Consider the following 19,900-nt stretch of genomic DNA (forward strand, 5'->3'; position numbering starts at 1 on the left):
GTCTATTCAGTAGTTAAACACTGTTTTAAGCCAAACGCCCTTTATGAATTTGGCCCATAGTGTCCAATACATCCTACAGGAAGGTGCAAGACCATTGGGTTACCCCAGGACATTCATCAAAACAGAGAAAGCCATGTTACCGCGACTATATTGGACTGATCTAACTGATCCAGACTCATCAATACCAAGTGGATTGGCAGTGAATTCAATCCTCAGTTCTTGACTCCCAATGCTTCATTATGTGGCTTACACCATTCCAGATAGTGCAAGACAACTGGAATGTCAACTCTCCCATCAGTTCCCCACGGCAGCACAAGACCACCAGGTTGCCCCAGGCAAGATGCCAAATCCCCCCATGTTATTGCACCAACATCGGACAGATCCAACTGATACTGTAACATCTTCCTCAAGTGCTTCCCCTTCCACTTGTCAAGATGCTGACACAGGCATTCTTCTGTTCACAATCAAACTGTCAAGTGACACATTGAGCATGTCTTGGACAATGGAAGCAGTTAGAGATAGAAACCATTTATCCTATTGAATTACCAATCATGAGTTTCATCAGATTCCGCCTTAAAATGTTAAGAAAGGTCATTGTGTCACCATTTTATTCCATATCAAAACTGCTCTTGATGAGCATATTGGTCCTTTAAGCAAATAAGTCCACATTATTGAGGATTCTAACTTATAGATACATCTTTCTATCTATCAACCAGCAACAATGTCCATTGCATTGAAGATTCTTACTTATAGATACATCTTTCTATCTATCAACCAGCAAGAATGTCCACTGCATTGAGGATTCTTACTTATAGATACATCTTTCTATCTATCAACCAGCAACAATATGGTCACTGCATTGAGGATTCTAACTTATAGATACATCTTTCTATCTATCAACCAGCAACAATATGTTCACTGCATTGAGGATTCTAACATATAGATACATCTTTCTATCTATCGACCAGCAACAATGTCCACCGCATTGAGGATTCTTACTTCTGATATATCTTTCTGTCTATTGACCAGCAACAATATGTCCACTGCATTGACTATTCTTACTTATAGATACATCTTTATATCTATCGACCAGCAACAATATGTGCACTATTATTACTTATAGACACATCTTTATATCTATCAAACAGTGACAACTACCAACCAGTTACACTGTCCACTGCATTGACTATTCCATATTCATTCACAATAGATATGATATATTCTCTAGTAATTCAAGACATAATCAATGTATCTATTTAAGTACCTTTTGCGTCAATTCAAGCAAAAAAGATATAAATATACATAAATATATACTTGAATAGAGAAATGAAATCATGTATATCGTGTTGGTGTGTTTTCAATTGATCTTTTAACTACTGTTGAAAACTTATATTGCGAAGATGTTAACTTACATGTTGGCGGACAGTCGCAGGAATATAACATTTTATATCATGAGCGTCCCAACCAGCAGCTGGGAGCGACTGAGAACAGTCATCTGGGCGCGATGGCCGTGGACGAAATTAAAGAGTGCGGACAAAGTGAATAACAAGGCCGGGCATTCAGGTGGAATGAGGTACAAATAATCACTGCGTATATCCAGATGGGAGAGGAGGACAAAGTGGTCCAATTGCTCCAATTACACCCTACTACAGCCATGATAGCCATCGAGCCTCATAATGTCTTGAAACAAAGGCGGCTGGACAAGATCAAATAGTGACTTTTTCTCTTGTCGACTCTGCGTCGGTTTAACGAGGATGTGTTGGTCATGTTGGTGGTAACATATGTATCCATATTGACGGCAAGTTGGAACTTTGATATCACATAGTTTCTATTTGGGTTAACTTTCTTGGGCTAAATCTTTGGGTAAATCAGATGTGATAGTTGTGCTGGCGTTGATGGTATAAACACCCATATTGTCAACAAGTTAGAACTTTGACATCACATAGTTTCTATTTGGGTTACATTTCTTGGGCTAAATCTTTGGGTAAAGTGGATGTGATAGTTATGCTGGCGATGATGGTAAAATATGTTCCATATTGGCAACAAGTTAGAATTTTGATATTTGGTAAACTTTGGCTTAAACGTTTATCAAACCAAACTGGTGATAATCAAATTTTACCTAAACTTATTACCTCTCACTAAAACTCTATTGTATTCTCTGTTATTCTATTGACCAGTTTACAAAAATCATTGATAGATATTAAGAATCTTCCAATCAATAAACATTACAAAGCAAAACAGGCCACTTATAACAACTTTTTAATGCTATTTGCTTTGAAACCATAAAACCCAATGTTAAATTTTCTAGCAACACATTCACATCACACCTGAACATGAACTCTGACTCAACTCACTTACATCAGAAAACCACCGTCATACATCAAAGAATGGAAAACAACTGATACATTACATCACATAAACATAATTCAATTAGACAATAAAGATCTTGAACAAATACAAGTTCAAACATTTGAAGTCAAAGAGATATTCAGTGGTATCAGTTATTATTCATGTAAGGCAATCCAGCTCATGGGATGAATCCACCCCTTTTCCATATAATCAACACCAGGTTAATTTTCACATGCTTCAAAAGCGCACCCCCAAAACATGAAAATTAATTACAAAGTAATATGATAGCTCAAGGTTTGAAAAAATAGATTCCAATGTCTCGAAATGAAGATTAAAGTTAAGAACTCAATATGTCGCTTCTGTTTCAAACGTACCGTTTGTTTGTTTTTCATTCAAATTATTTGAATTGAAATTAAATACCTACAGTCACGGCTCATAGCCCCAAGTGATGTCGATTCATTGGCTGATTTGCCAAGGAAGCAACTTAAAGGATGTCACGATATATGCTATCGCCATATAAATATCAGACTTGAAAATTTTTCCCAAGCAGCACAAGTCATGAAATACAGGAAAAGAGACAAAATGAAATTCTGCTGACTAAAGTGGCATTAGGATAACAGAGATTATCATATAAGGAACAAATTGATTCAATTCTGTTCCAGATGCTTCAAGGGACCCGAAATGGGTGATCAGTTCTCGGCGAACTTGATGACAGCGGTATTTCCGTAATACCATAACACGGTAATGGTCGTAAAGGCAACCACTCCGATCGGTAAATGAGAATAATTGTTACCAAAGGCCACATTCCCCGCCAGGTGACGGGAACAAGGCTGGAATGCAGCATCATTTGCTAAAGATGACATCCAGCTTCAATTCCATAATTACATTGCCGGGAACAAAGGTCAAGCATTCTGTTAATGCCATCAAAACGAAACTCGTCAAAGTTAGCCATAAATTAGATCATGGCATTAGGTTATTACATCTAATGGCAAATTGTAAATACTTAGAAAAAGCAATTTCGTAGCTATTACGTTCTTTTAAACAACTAATGGTCCTTCTTTGTAGTATCTTGTGACAGTCCTTTGTCGATGGCTGTTGGGGATTCTGTGTTATTGCAAGGTAATGCCGACTGCCATTCCAGATGAGATCGGTGTGTCGGCCAGGCAGATGGCCCAGGGGTGCCATGTTGATGGGTCTCTTGCGTACCCAGGGGAATACCATCAAGGGAGAAGGAAGTGACTCGCACGCCAGGTCAAGTGGACTGTTTCCAGCAAGAGTGTCAGCTTGACCTTTCGATATTGCAGATAAAAATTGTGGCTGTATATTTTGTGCTGCAGACCTTGCGATTATCAAAACGTTGTGAGTTTTTGCATACTTTTCAATGGAACTCTTCAATTACAGTGTAACCTCTCTTTGGACACCTCTGTAAGCAGAGCACCCTTCCTATTGAAGACACTGAATTTGGTCTCAAATAAGTCACTTTCATTCAATTTGACAAGTAATCAGGACATCTCTCTGAACGGATAGCAGCTCTGAGTCTCAGTGGCGTCCTTAATAGAGAGGTTCTACCATATTTGACATTGAATAAAGTACTTACCATTGCACTTGAGAGAATTCTGGACTATAAATTGGATGTGGGTACTGGCTAGGGTGTGGAGGGATGGGGTACATGGGTGGTCGCGGTAAACCTGGAAAGACACAAGACAGAGGTGAGACAAGTCGCAGCAAATATATGACGAAGGCATCCTCCCACAGCAGGCCTTTTCATCCTTCCTAAAACAGGATCAAAAGGCCTGCTATGGGAGGAAGGACAAAGGGGACAATTGCAACCTGTTAGAACCAATTGCAGTATTCTTAAATGTAAGAAGCAGGAATCTTTCCAAATTACTTGAGCTGAAATGAAAAGTGAATCAATTAGTTTGAAACAAACTTAAATGGCCATCAGATGTTTGTATTCATTCACGAAATCAGTGTTGTTTCCCAAAGCAACCTTTGTCTGCCCGAAAAAATGAAAAAGACGGATGACATTCTAGTTCAGTACCTTACAACTGCGCAAGGAAATAACGTAGTGAAATGTAGAAGCCAAAAGATCATCCACAACATGACTCTATACACCACCTTCTTTGGCAAAGACATACACGAATATCATGAAATCAAAAATGTCTACAACTTGAAAACATCATAACCGTACTGTTGAAAACCATAAGTGTCATAACAAGCAATTAAGCTTATCTACACAACAATACCTGAGATCACTGTACTCATCAAGACTTTATATACCTTAACTGCTGATCCAAAGAACTTCTGAGCAATATTCCACGAGCAGGGACCAAAAACGAAACCACAACAGATAAATACTGTCATAAGTGTCATAAACAAACCTTGCCTACACTGGCAATATATACCCAGACCACAGCACACATCAAGATCATACCCAACCGCTGATCATGGAACGTCTTAGCAACATCTCGCACAAAGGGAACTAAAACAAAGCCACCGCAGAATGCACATCAAAGGCTTTCCTTAGATCCTTAAATCAAAGCCCTAGTCATCACGGAATTCCTTTGAGAGGTCAAGACCAAAGACAATGCTTCTAATAAGATTGTCGATGGAAAAAGGCAACCGTAGACATCAAACGGGACTTCAATCGAAACTTACCCAAGTGTTTGGCCAAATGGAGTCAACTGTGCTCGAGACGCCTTGATAAAACCTGCTTGAATTTATTAACCCCACTCAAAACACTTTGAGAAACCCGAAAATGCATTAAGGAACTGCAAGTTATACCTTTTGCTGAGGCTTCTTTTTTATTCATGAACCAAAGGAAGGCAAACTTCACTTGTTTTGACTGATTATGTGACACATGGCAGAGTGAGACAGGGTTTGAAATTCTTGGCAAGCTGAATTTCAACTGAACTTTTGTTTGAATAAGGTGATTCAAATTGAGATCTTATACATATCAACTGTCTTCTCTCTAAAATGAGTCTTCTTTAACATAAAGCTTGAATGCTGCTTTTTTCTGTTGATTCAGCCAACGCACACTAAAGTTCACTTCCTATAGGTATGGCATTTATGATAGAAGCAACCCCACCATCTCAATGACAGGGATGTGCTGGAAGAGAAATCTTAGTGGGTTCTGGTTCTGATGTACGAAACCCATTCATTTGGATCGAATTTTGAGGAAAATTGTGACAAATTTGGAATTCGGTAACCTACCAATAACATCACTGTAGACCGCTGCGAAGCAGACGTAACAGTGGTCAGTCAACATCGCTGCTCATCAGGAAGGCAGAGCAGACGATACGTCAAAGTCAAGGAGCGACGTTATCCCAGATGATCATAACGGAAAGTATAATAGGAGTTCTTTCTCTCCTCGACCATGATGCCAAGACGGAGAAGAAGAAGTGTGAATGGTCTCAGGGAAATCACCAATAATCTTGACAAGCACTTGACAACACCTATAAGATGCTCAAACCTAAGTCGGATCTAAAGGCGAACCCTTGAATGCAAGAACCCCAAGGATCATCTCACCGGAGTGGCATGATTGTCAACCAAAGAGATATACATCACTGCAACGGGATCCTCAACAAAAAATCTGTTGACCCGGCAGGTCCCCGGTACACAGGGGAAGTTAACTTTCACACCAACTAGCATGATATTCGAAGATGGGCTCTAACAACAATGCCTCGCATGATGTTAACAATAGCGAGAATAAGACGAACACTAGAGTTTCATAGGATCATGAAAGTCACCGAGGTGTCGATACAACACAGGACTTCCTTTCGGAGTATCGAATGCGCCTAGCACATCAATAGTTAGATGATACAATGAAAGGCGAGATAAATCTAGGAGATGAGAACAGAGAAAGAATGCTGTTTCCTTTGTGGCAGTGGTAAAATAATAGCTACACTTGATCTGTCACAGTATGGAGAGTCCGACTATCCAAGCGGCTTTCTTACAAGATTCAATTTTTTCTCCCCCAGCTTCTGAATACCTATACAGACAATGTCACGGAAGACATCCCGAGGATGAAGCAGTTCGGATCTCGCAGTCTCAAGACAGGAGAGAGGGCGAAGTTCTTACATGTCACACGCAAAAAAGGTGTTGTTTTGTTCTTGTCGATGTGGAGTACTTCAGGTTTGAAGAAAGTTAAACAGGTAATTACGACATAGAAAAAGATGATGATATTTTTAAAAGCATTGGTTATGACATAAGTATGACCTAAGTACACGGGAGAAAAACTCGCACAAAAGGCACCAAGAGAAACGGTTGTTCATTTAAGGAAGAGGAGACCGTCTACTTAAGAGTTGCATAAGAAAAACGGGCTAAGTAGTCCGTGAGAAAAACTTGTATTAAAGCGAGCGTTGAAATCGGAGCATTGCAAGCTAACGCATAAGCAAATTGCAAAGGATTGAAGTGGTCGGGTGACTTTTTGATCCTCACTCTTGTTTAAAAGCAAATGCAAGAGTAATGTTTCAAACACTCTTATTAATCAGGCGTCCTTTGTTTTGAGTGTGTCTAACGACGAACGGGGCTTTTAACATTAGGGCTCATCTAATGGTGACAAAAATGGCTGCTGGGCTATAAATAGACACGTCTCAAGTTCATACCAGGAGCAGTCGAATACTTATAGACTTTCTCCAAATTTGACACTGCTTAAGTCAGATTTTTTTGTTTTTATCAGAAGAAATTGAGACTTTTACTTCCAAACAAAATATCCACCATATGATGGGCAGAATCAAATCGGAGGTAGGATGTGCCGTGCTGCAAACTAAGTCTTGTTTTATTTGGTATCACCGACTATAATGAAAACAACACCCAAACAATGTTCATATACGATATCCCATAATCAGAATATAATTTGAGATTCTCCAATTCACCCCATACCTCTAGGTTAACTCAAACGGTAATTCAGCCATCGGCTTGTTTCCTTGCTTATTCTACATTTGAAACCAGAATGTTTAAACTGCATGATCAAAGCCCTGAAATGCTTCCATCATCAAAATATCTTGAAATTAGAGGATGCGGCTTCATCTACCTGATCTTAGCCACCAAAATTTGCATTGGTAGTTAGAAATTAGAGCGTTTGGTTATTTGCCGCAAACTATTTCAAATCGGAAGGTAATTTTACAATTTGTAATTTCCTCGTTTTACTTTACTTGTGGAAGTGGAGCTGTGCAATGCTACATGAAGTCGATGTGGAGAAATTGATAAATCGACACACACCATCCCTATTCTGAAGGCAGGGGTTGTAATTCTATAACTTTTCATAGATTAGCATTTTACTACACTAGCTATACCCTCAACTAACGTAGCGATTATATGAAATCCATCGATGCAATATCGACAACCGTGGAAATGCAGTGGTCACATGGGAATAAAGAAGTTTGAATTCTATTCAAAAGTATATTTCTCAAAATTCCACCTCATCTGATACCCTGAAACCACTCTAGCAATATTAAACTTGTCCTTCAGAAGGACACTGTGTCAAAACGGATACCAGGCAACAATCACAGATCCAGCCCAACCTTTATTTGAAAAACAGTAATTCCAAACGCGACATTTTCCCCACCCAATAACAGGTCTGGACCCTTCTACCTAGGCACCAAACCCCTGTATAATAATGCGAAAAAAAGACCTGATGACGTCCAATGAGATGAACTTTGAAAAAAAGTCTCGCTCAGTGACGTATGAGAAGTGTGTATTGCTTGAGGCACTAACCATGGAAAATTGAACTTATTGATTAGCATCGATTTGCAATTTGATATCTAGCGATGTTACAATGACAGCTAACATATTCTATGTTGGAAAAAATGATAGGTACATATCACTGCTGACTGTACACAAAGGGACATATACAAAGCTGTGTCGCTATTCTGTTGGAATTTCGCCATTGTTTCAAGCCATTATGCCAACAATGCTTATCTGCTATGCAAACGACTAGCTTTTTTATTTGGCGTGTAATCATTTCACAATTTTTTCCGTCTACCTATAAGTCTTCGAAAATCAATTTGTCACTTTGTTACCCAACTGAGTTATCAGTAATTTTGTATGATCATTTGTCATCTTAGATAGATCACAGTTATGCACAAGATTGTGTCAAAACTTAGATTACGAAATGGCTTATCATTATCGTAGTTTGATAGCTCACATCTGTTCAAATTCAATTTTGAAATGGAATGAAAGATAACAACGAGTATCTGTATAATTTTCAAAAGAACTTAAAATAATCTTTCGACAATAAAACTCAGAAAATACAAAATTTCAACAAAAATATCTGCCGAATGTTAACTGGGTGGCATACACTACGGCACTCAATACTTTCTCAATCATCAGCAACTGACTACTCTTGAGAAATATATTACACAGAAATTTCTTTAAGATTTAACCAACAGTAAAACGCAGAAAATACAATATATCAATGGCAATATCAGCAGAATATTGACTGCATGCAATTTGACTGAACACGACTGAAAACTTTCTCGTCAACCCCTGAGAAACGGACCCTATCATTAGAATACTAAGACCTCAACTAATAAATCCTCATGCAGGTTTAACATCAATGGTAACCCCTGCCATGGTCATCAGATCGTGCCCATTTTTCTCCTCCTCATTACAGGCTATATGATGAACTCTTTGGGTAGGGAGCCGTCTGCCCCGAGGCCGTATTTCCCATCAAAATATAAATAACTTCAAAGAGTTGAAGGCAAGATTGGTCTCAACTCCAGAACAATGGGTGACAGAGAACCTCACCTAGTAGGCTCTGCAGAGGTAGAAAGACACTGGCGTTGCATGCCGGCACAAATCTGAAATACATTTATTCCATCCACAAGAAATTAGAGAAAATTGCAACATTCTTCAAATATTGTAGCAAAGATGGTTCGAAGCCCTTTCTACATTTGTTTGGAGGAAATTAGTTATTCTGATCTATTCAAATTACAATTATCAGTCGTTAAAATTCAACAACCCTAACTTCCAGCAACTGGTTTCAAAATACAAACGGGGGATGATCGAAAATAAATTTGAACGATCAGAAAATATGCCATAAGGTATAGTGGAAAACAACACGATTTACTTTGGCACATAGCACATAATTTTATACCCAAGGGATAATTCAATGTCAGATGTATTGACTGAACCAAATGTGATGATTCAGCCAACAGCATTTATATCGAGCAAACAATTTTTGTTGATTTTACTCAAATAACCGAGGTAACATATTACACAACTTCGACATTAATTTTTTGGATTGGATTTTAAACAGCTTTATACAAAATGACATGTACACAGCTAACATTTCAAATAATCAGATTTTATTAAAGTTTTAAGATATTATTTACACCAATAATTCTCGTAACACCCAAATTTTATATAAAGAACGGACGGTAAAATGCACTTAGTTCCGTATATTGTAGCAGAGGGAACACAAATAGATAGTGTATTGTAACGAACATCTTGAGGCCAACAGATATAGTGCGCTGAGACAACAAAACGCTTTAAAAATTGATATTCCAAAGATACCCCATTGCACAAGAAACATTTAAATAAATTCTTTATCTGTACTTCAGCTCAAGACGTTCCACCCCTCGCATAACACCACGGCTAAACTTCATCCCGCTATCGCAAGTCACAATGTCATTTCTAAACACGACCAAACCACCTTTATAGTTGTAATCTAATTCTCAAATTAAAGACTTCAATTCGTGACAAGAGGCATAAAGCAAGTAATCCAATTAAAACAAACTTGCGCTATCGATAAATGCAACAAGAAAACATGCGCTACGGGTGATTTCCTCTCGGCAAGACAAACGGAGAGAATTTGCTGACAAGTTGTGGCCTATGATTATAATCTATACTGACAGCTATGGTATCAGTTATGAATACAGCGAACAAATTAGCTAAGTTCCAATCCAAGATTTCAAAAGTGTGGCTTATCTGCCGACTTCCCACCTGAGGAATTGTGGAAGTGACAACAATGGCATGACATCTTCAAGTTCTAATTCGAAGTTGTCGTGAATAGCCCCGATTGTTATAGGATGTGTAATTCGGGGCAGCCAACTGTAAAACTGCCCAGGGACACTGTCGTCATGACGACTTGAATAACAACACCAATCACATTGCGTGACCGCAAGATCGCGAAAAACAAACAACACAACGAGAAAAGTAAAATAATCCACCCTACCTACTTCCTCCATATCCATGATGGCGATTTAATCGGATGGCCGCGATGTTATTAAGTTGACGCGTTCAATAGCCAAGTAATCAAATGCGAGAAAAACGGAGCACACCCCTTCTGAGCGAGGTGACAGAATGAACACAACACAGTAAATGTCGATTCGTTGAGTATATCCTGAATCACTTCTGTAGACAAACTGCGTCTCGGGATTAGATAAAAGGCCTTTAATAGTCGAGAGGTAAAAAGCCAAAGAGTGTGGCGTAGTATTTGTGATGTCGTCAGAACAAACCAAGTAGTGTTGTCAGTATCGCTTGCTACTTGCCACCGGATCACTAATTAAAGGTGCTTTACGCCGCGCGGAGAAATCAACATTGATGCCTATTGGTGATGCTTCAGAGCAAAATATAAACTGTGAACATAATGCGAGTATAGCGTTCAATATGCCATCCTATTGCAGGTCGTCGCTTAACTGCCTCTGGCAGCAAAATAACTAAAGCCTTTGAAATGAACACCACCATACTACGACAATGGAGACTCCTCATTACTGCTGCGTCATTCAACGCATGTGGATTAAATGCGTGCCCATTGATCTGCCGGGCACGTTTCTGACGCCAAAGGTTCGCGTCACCATGAAATAAAGTCGGATGATAATCTATTAATTTTATCTCGTACTCGTGGCGATGGTCATTTCATGAATGATTGCTAGTGATAAGGTTCAAGTGTTTTTGAAAGCGAGCTAAACGCACATTGTGATGAGAGGGAAGAGGAATTTATATCATTTAACTGTCAATGTTTGAAGAACTGATGATAATTTTATTATGATGTCAAACAAATGAAGAACTACAGTAATAATTTAGACAATCCGAGTTTCTTTCATATTTTTATTCTATTTAATTATAGTTGATTGTAAATTGCACCTTGCGCTTTAGAAAGAGGAATTCATGAAAATGATAACAGAGTGGAGCAAGGTTTATTGAGCGCTCGATAAAATAACATATAAATTTCATTATCACGTAAAAACAACTGACAATTTGATAAAAATTATTTTTACAAAATTTATTATTTTGTTCCAAAGAGACTCTCCATCTTTTAGGTATACCCACGTATTGCACTTGAGAAGCATAGCAGAACATGAAAGAATTCGACATGAAGATTTCAAGAGGAATTTATCTTGTCGACATGCACTGTGATAGTGTTAAACGGAAGATGACATAAGAAATTGTAGCAATTACGAATTAAATTTGAGTCAGTGACAATTTTCCACGATAGCGCTCTAATTTCAAATTACAAGAAAACTATTTCATCATTCCATTGTGATTGTTACAGATAATTACTGTTATCAACCATTGTTATTGATGTACCTCTAACACAATACACAGACATGCTAGGCACTTTCTGTGGCTATTTTATTGACTGGTTTAGAGAATATTTGTTTTATCCATTTCATTTTGCATTTTGGAGGATACATTACATTGACTAAATAAATATTTATATCAAACTGTTCTCTTTCATGAATTTTTGCCAGTTGCAAAAAATGTAAATGACATGGTATGGAAAACTTTAAGGGTTAAACAATTTGAATGATTATTGTTGATTTTTTAGCACAACTGTGAGCAGTTTGTTGACTGCCCGTATCATTATAATTCCAACAAATTTAAGAACCCAAATTGTTATTTTGCCACAAACATGACAAATGCTCGGAAACCACATTAGGACACTGGGTTAATGACGTTTTAATAATGCGGCAGCTGCTTTGATTCCCGGGTTTGATTCTAGACTTCTGATTTCACCAATTGTACATCAAACTGAACAATTGATGCAGGTCCAAGGACAATGCTTTCACGGGCACTTTCATCGCACATATCAAAAGTCCATAATTTCCTTTGTTCCTTTCATTAATTAACTATGCCCTCTCATTTTGCAATATAGTACATGCCGAGAGTCAAGCCTCAAGGCAAACTGTCATCAAATTTTTTCTTTCATTCATAGAGTTCCAACCTTTCAAAGCAAACTTTCAGGGAGGATGCAAAATAATTTACGTCATTTTAGGCATGCTTTTAACAACTCTGACTTGACTTCGACAGTTAAGGGACTTTTCAGATTCGAAAAGGTCTTCGTCTCAGAAAAGGGGACATACCATACTGCAACCAGTGAAATTCTGATCGAGACGTAGAACTGACAACTGACGGAATCAATCGATGATTTGATCAATAAACATGGCCACAGGCACTTAGCCAAAGCTTATCGCCAGTGTGTTAGTATTTTATTCAGGGTGATATATTATACCTTTAGCCCACGCACAGAAATCACACCCGGAAATATGAAACTTGGTGGAAAATAGACAGTTCAAGTTGTCTGAATTGGGGAAAATGTGTTGATCTGAACGGTATTTTTTAAAGATCTGACAGGACATTTTAGATAGGAGTAGTGATTGCAGTGTGTTCTATCAAATGGCCACTTGAACAAGGACTTCATTACAATTAACCCATTGAAAATCTGAAGTATTGTTTTCTTTTTTCATCACAATCGTTTGGTAGTGATAGTTGCAGAGGGTATCACCTCTGCAACTGACACCTTGGGCAAGTCACTGATAGCCTTCAAGGAAGGACTTTGTGATGCAGTTTCAAGGTATGCAGGCAACAGAATAAACCAGCAGTCCTTTTTCTAGAATGTAGAACAATTAATGGTAATATGTAAGATCATGGCAGCAAAAACCATAATTTAGTACTTGAATATCTATATTCATCATCTGCACAGCATGAAAGACTGATGCAATATACATTATTTTGCCAATTGAAAACATATCTATTCTAGAAAACATATCTGTCCTATCTGTTGTGAAGTTTTTTTAAACGTTTTGCATAGACAATGAGCCTTTTTCTATTTTGGTGATTGGAAATTAAATAATGCATACAACAATAAATATCCTCTAAAGATGCCTGAAGACTTTCAAATGAAACCCAGCCGTGTTTTTCATGACTAACTGTAATACTAACAGACGAATTTGAATTCGAATTGTCCAAAAGGAATTTAAGATGAACCTAGAATTGATTTTAAAAATTATATAACAGAGTGTAAATACATGTATTATAAAGCAACAATATTTTTTCTTTAATGAAATTTTACAACATGCACGAAATACAGAAACTCCCAGCAAGAATGAGCCAATTAGATTCCAAAGAATGGCAAAGATATTCTGCATAAATTACCAACAACCAGAGGAAAAAACGATACCATTTCAAAGAATTTTTCCAACCAAATTAGATTTTGATAGCATTGGGATTCCAAAGTCGGAAGAAAGTTGCAAAGAAGATTTAGAGGTATTTGTTTCCACAGGGACTTTGTCCAACATTTTTGGACTGGTGTATTGGGTTATTTCAAAACTTTTCCAGTAAGCCCGACAGATCATTAGAGGGGTTAGGAACATGTTCTCTTACACAAGTCAGGTAAAATGATAGCATTATTTTCTAACATTGCAGGAGCTAACAAGATGGCTAGGTTACCAGTTAGCTTTCTAAGACAGGGCTATCATGGCCCGTTTGAAGTTGAGAACAACAGAGAATGGACTCTTTAATGTTGCGATCACCATCGCAGGATGCGCAAGCCTGATAATAGGGTCATATCAACGACAAGATATTCTGTAATTAATCAGTGAAGTTTGTAATAATCAAAAGGAGGGGTTGGATTTCGAGGTAGACATTCTGAATTTTCTGTGAATCTGATCTGCACTTCCCGAAATTGTAATTATTGAAATTTCTTGACAGTAACTCTTGAAGTATGGTACATTAACCTCAACATGATAGAAACACATTGTAACACCTCTTGATCTCCAAAGGGCATGAACTTCAGTTCGGCAATACCTTACTGTATCTATTAGATTTTCCTGATATAAATGTTGGTTCCAACATTTCCACCTTCACACACGACGTTTCTACATGTTCAAAAACTACCTGTGCATATTCATGAGTGGGGAAAAAAAGCATGGTCAGTTGCTCAGAAACATTTCCATAAACACGACATATGAAATATAACATTTCAAACTGAAATTTGGCCTCAGATTATGATAAGTGCAACTAGAATTTGACCATCCCCTACAAAAACCTGTTTAAAAACCAGATGCCTCTGAAAGCTGACCTCATCTCGTCCGACAGTTCCATCGATGGTGTCGGGTCATCTGCTTAGATATCTCACTTGTATCAGAAATGGCTCCAATGTCCAGCTTCCATCAGAGCAGAGGAACAACACAAAGGAGAACTCTTGGAATGGCTACTTTTGCAATTCAGTGTAACAAGTGCTGTGATTGGTCGAGTTCAAGATATTATGTCAGAATGGAGCTATCAGAAAGTACTTAACAACCCACTGGATACCTTTTGAAACCATGATGAGACTTGCCAACTTTCAAAAGAAGATCGTTTTGTATAAAGTTAGAGAGAAGCCTTTTTTCTGAGATGAGCTTAAACAAATTTTGCCACAATTGTTAGAACTGTACAGTTGAGCAATGCAATTTATGTTTCTTCAGCTCAACACATTGATGACATTCAAGTTGTCAGAAATACTGATGTGCGCTGGTGATCGAGGTTCTTTTCTCATTTTGGTGTCAGGAATTTTCAGTGTCCTGTACTCTTTTTTGATGTAAAGAGAATGCAATCATCAAATCATCATAAAGATTCATGCACCAAGTTCAGAGGAACTCACAATGGAGAGGAGTCAGGTCAGGGCCTCAAGGTATCTGACATCAAGGACACATCAAAGGGGCATTGTCACGAGTTTTGACCATCTTGAACGAGACACTTGCAACCACCCTCAGGACGTCATGAGTTAGTTATTGTTTTTCTTTAGCCCACTATCTGTCTTGACAATAGTACTGGTACTGTCCAGGGGTAAAATCCCAGGCTGTATGCTATTGTTTTTCTTTAGCCCACTATCTGTCTTGACAATAGTACTGGTACTGTCCAGAAGTAAAATCCCAGGCTGTATGCAACACTGCAATTGTCATACGTAATGGTGACAAATCATCCTTTTGATGATTACAAGAAAATTCTCAATTGTCAGTATTATCAAAATGTGCTAAGCCAATTTCAATGCCACGTCAATACATCATTTGAGGATTATTTTTGTTATTTCTGCCAATAACCTATGATAAAATCATCGGCTGATATCTAGCTATACGTTTTTCAGTGACCCTGGGGGTTACCTCCACACCTCTCAAGTTACTGCCCTGATCACCAGTATCCTGTTTTTCGTTGACAGATAAAAACAGACTGCAAAATCTCCCAGTACAACTACATGGGATGAAATTCCACCAAATTTCATCAGAACAACTCGGATAAGATCGCTAACTGTGTTAACTGTCTTGTCAGCTCGTCATATCGATGACACTGCCAGGGGCTCACAACTCAATACTTTTCAATGAATTGCTCAACAAGAAGTAGAAGAGGAGATCACGGCGTCTTCCTAAACAATAGGAGATCAGAGCTTTTGTTGGGCAATTTGCAAAGGCAAGTCCCCGGCCCCGGGACCAGCATCTCAAGTCACTGTCTTCCTCTTACGTTACAGCGCTGAATAAAACTCTAACAGCATGTGGTCAGAGTAGTCCAATTTTCGATTTGTAATCATTACTTAACACAAGCCTGCAACGCAACACCTCGTAGGTCAGGCAATTAGCGACGGGGACAAGTTGTTAATTTTAGGATTGCCCATCACCCGTTACGGACGGCACGTGCCCTAATTGCGACATGCAAGCGATACCAAAATCAATGGCGGAGATGGCCCTTAGATATCTTCCCATACTGAGGATGCGGGAGTGGATGTCCGGATGTATGGGTAGGGAGGGCTGGCCTTGGAAACCATGGGCCAAAGGGCATAGGAATATTTCATTGAGGCAACAACAAAAGAAGGCTTAAAAGATCTCCTTGAGTAACTGACAACACTGATCTCATATCGTCACTTCAACATCCTATCTCCTCTATATCCTCTGTCACTTTTTGATATTTTCATGGCTAATTCAGCTGATAAAACAGTTGTAAGTTTCTTATTTTTTGTTGGTTTTAAAGTCAACCCACAAAATATGCCAGCTCATGGCGGCAGATTTGAATCCTCATTTGAATATCAAACTGCTGATTATAAATTAAATTTTCCAGGTGAACTCCTACTAATTTCTCTGAATATGATCCACATTCATATGATGCTTTGGGTTGAAAAATCTACACAATTCAAATTTAAATACAGGTTCGAATTAAAGGAGTAGTTTTTAGACATAGATCCGTTTGATAGCGGAGGACCCAAGGGCTAAATTACCTAGGTGTAGAGTTACAACCATTGTGATTGTTCATACACAGAAAATAGCAACCTGGGTGCCGCTTCCAAACCTGTGTAGGGTGGAGATGCATCCACAGATCTCAGACCCCAGTCGATTATTTTTGGAGTGGGCTCCCCGACTGTCTATTTCCGAGATGAACTCGCAGAATACGATTATCCAGTTGGGCGGTAATAGGCAGAATAGATTTAATTGTTGCAACCGAAGCATAAGTGAGCACCACTCCCACCGAATTTGGCAATTTTCGTAATTGGGATGTTGTGGGTTATTGCCATTTGTTACTTGTAACCAAGGAAAACCTAAGTAACGCTTTCAACAGTTTTTGGACAAATGGTTTCTTAGAGAGGAGGAGAGGATGGCGGCTGGCTATACTGCTGGGAAAGTATGGCGTTTTTTTTCAATGATTTTAGTGTGGGCAACTCTGTTTCTCCTGCTTTTGTACAAGTGGGTTTTGTTTTGTAAAATAAGTTTACATATTATCAATGTTCTGGGATGTTGGGGACGAATAAGTTGGTGGGTGGTCGATTTTTTATCATCTAAGATGACAATTTTGATATCCAGCTGAATATAGTGAACCTGCTGAAAGAGATAGAGCAAACATCCAGCAGTCTGACACCATATCAACCAGTCGACCCGATATCGCGCATTCAAACATATTTTTCATGAAACAGAAAATCATAGCAAAAACTGCAAGGAAATGATTTTTTAACATCTAAAGAACTTTTTCTCAAAATCTGCATACATATGCAACAATACATTTTGACCTGGGAAACAAACTTATCATCAGAAAATGTTCGAACGTCTCAACAAAAGTTCCTGAACTTTTCAACTCGGTAAAAAAAATGACAAACTTTTCAAAAGTGAATTGAGAAAGAACATCCATATTGCTACTATCCAGCAAATTAGGCAGGCGCCAGAGGGAAAGTCGATAGCGCTAGATGACGAGTTAAGATTCCGTCACGTGATCCACCACAACAGTCGATCCGTGTTTATAAACAGCTTTTGCTGCCTTTGCAACGGGAGAGGCCAAAAAACACAAAGACGGGCAACTCACTTTCAAGTATAAACTATTCAGACTCATTACGCTTTGACTAAGATACTAAGAGACGCATAACAAAGGCGTCATTTTGCACGTTTCTAAGAGGCCCTCCAAAGATCAGATGGGATGTATTGATCAGATTTCAATAACAAGAAGGTAATGCCCGTTTGTCAAACGTGTTCCTCACGAGTTAACTTGACTCGACACCTGCTGTTGGAGAGTTCACGGCTTCATGACATTAATTAGTACTGCTAATTAAACAACAAAGTCCTTTGAGCTGCTCTGTAAGAAGAATTGAACATGATTCAAAGACGAGGAAGAGTTCTTCATTTCGTCCACACTTTGAAGAAATCGAAATGTTTTCACATCGTTTATAAGTTTTCAAGCATATTGCGACAGTTACTAAAGATGTACTTCGTCACAGCAGCATATCTCTAAGCCTGGCTGTAACTGTCAAATGAGAGGCCCAAAATTATAAGCTGAACATAGTACATGTATAAAGCAAGCAAAAATCTTGAAAAACCTTTGTCAAGGAGTGAGGTTTGACAGGTTTTCCCCAACGAATTATGTTTTGCACATTATTTCAACTTATTTGAAAATAATATTCCAAATATGGAGGGGCCGTGGGTTCACCTCCTGGCTCATAACTTGGTCCCTCCACTGGTCTTATTCAAATGAGGCCTTTGGAACAACTCCTTGACTCCCGGGAAAGTTTTCTTTGGAAAAAGTGGTGAAAGAGTGGAGAAAAAATTTGCGGAAAAAGGTGCTTTAAGCATGGTACAATACACTAAGAAAGGTTGCTTTAAGATGTAACTTTTGTCACAATTGCTATTGTTATCATTAGTTGTGACATAATTATTTGAAAATTCAAATTAGATATCAAACTGGATACTCATGCAGCCATACTTTTTATAGACTTAAAACAAGAGCCGTTAATACAAGTACTGTCATATTATCAGGAACGAAATCTTGGCACTATAGACTGACAAATAAAGCGAACATAATGACATATCCTTCATAGTACCATAATCAATATAAGGAAGCATTTGGTGAAAAAAAAAATTGGGAGTATCTCGTATAGATACAAATATCACATCGCAAGAGGAAATACCAATTCTGTAATAGGTTGTATCATGTAACAGTTGGCCATGGCGATTATCTGGCCATCGGGTCGAGAATGAACCAATTAGCCATTGAATCATACTCATCCTGAACAATAATCTAAATCGCCAAAACAAAACTGAATCAGTTGCTTACAACTACAAGGCTTGTAAAATTCTAAAAGTAAAATTTCGTCACACAATATTGAATCCAGATCGATATAACACAAAATTGCATTATTATTTTTACAACTATATCAAAAGGAAGGTTGAAAAATTCTTTTGTCCATTGCACTACTGATCAAAACGTCAAAGTCTAATGAAGAACTGTTTAAAAATATCTTAAAATCTGCTCTTGGTACATCAGACAGCCCCTTAATCTACAGGCTTGAAACTTTTGTGAAAGATCTGAGATAAAATTCGTGTCTTACCTGTTTTTGGGTCTATAGAAACTGGTGGTATACCCATGTGTGCTGGAGGTGGCTGTGTAAAGGAGTCATTGTTGTACATCATAAGGTGAGCCAGCGCACTAGGATGTGTCGGTTGCACCACTGATACTTTGTTCCCCTGAAAAATACGAAGAGATGAGACGTTTTAGAACCAAATTGGGCATTTCCATTCAATTTGACCTCTCTAATCAGGACACCCCTCTATTAAGGACAGTACTTGTCAGTCCCGAGGGTGCGTTAAGCACAGAGGTTCTACTGTAAAATGCTGCCGGCTGAAACAGGAAAAAAACTTTCATAGCCAAGCCAGATGGCGCTCTGTTTTGGGCTGTGCTGACCTTTGTACCTTCAAGCAAACATTTTTAAAGATACTTGATAATGTTTTCTCTCACTGAAGACAAGATTAGCATCTTTGGACTGCTTGTGCTGGCAGTGGCAGAGGAACTTTGACAGAAATTTTGAAGTTGCAGAATCTAA

The 19,900-nt window shown here is 38.3% G+C and overlaps 1 protein-coding gene across 9 annotated transcripts in view; it reads right to left on the reverse strand.

Annotated features, from left to right (window-relative positions):
• The window catches only part of LOC135489670 (transcription factor 7-like 2), a 212,262-nt gene that overhangs the window by 31,722 nt on the left and 160,640 nt on the right, over window positions 1-19,900 (reverse strand). For all 9 annotated transcript variants that reach the window (XR_010447198.1, XM_064775184.1, XM_064775176.1 and 6 more), the window contains 2 exons: window positions 19,409-19,544; window positions 3,947-4,037 (listed from right to left, as the gene is read on the reverse strand). Coding sequence is in view for 8 of the 9 variants with exons in the window: in XM_064775184.1 (XP_064631254.1) it covers window positions 3,947-4,037; window positions 19,409-19,544 (227 nt within the window). In the remaining variant the exon portion in view is untranslated. The remainder of the gene's footprint in view (window positions 1-3,946; window positions 4,038-19,408; window positions 19,545-19,900) is intronic.

Source organism: Lineus longissimus, chromosome 1, assembly GCF_910592395.1.
Source record: "Lineus longissimus chromosome 1, tnLinLong1.2, whole genome shotgun sequence".
Taxonomy (NCBI): domain Eukaryota; kingdom Metazoa; phylum Nemertea; class Pilidiophora; order Heteronemertea; family Lineidae; genus Lineus; species Lineus longissimus.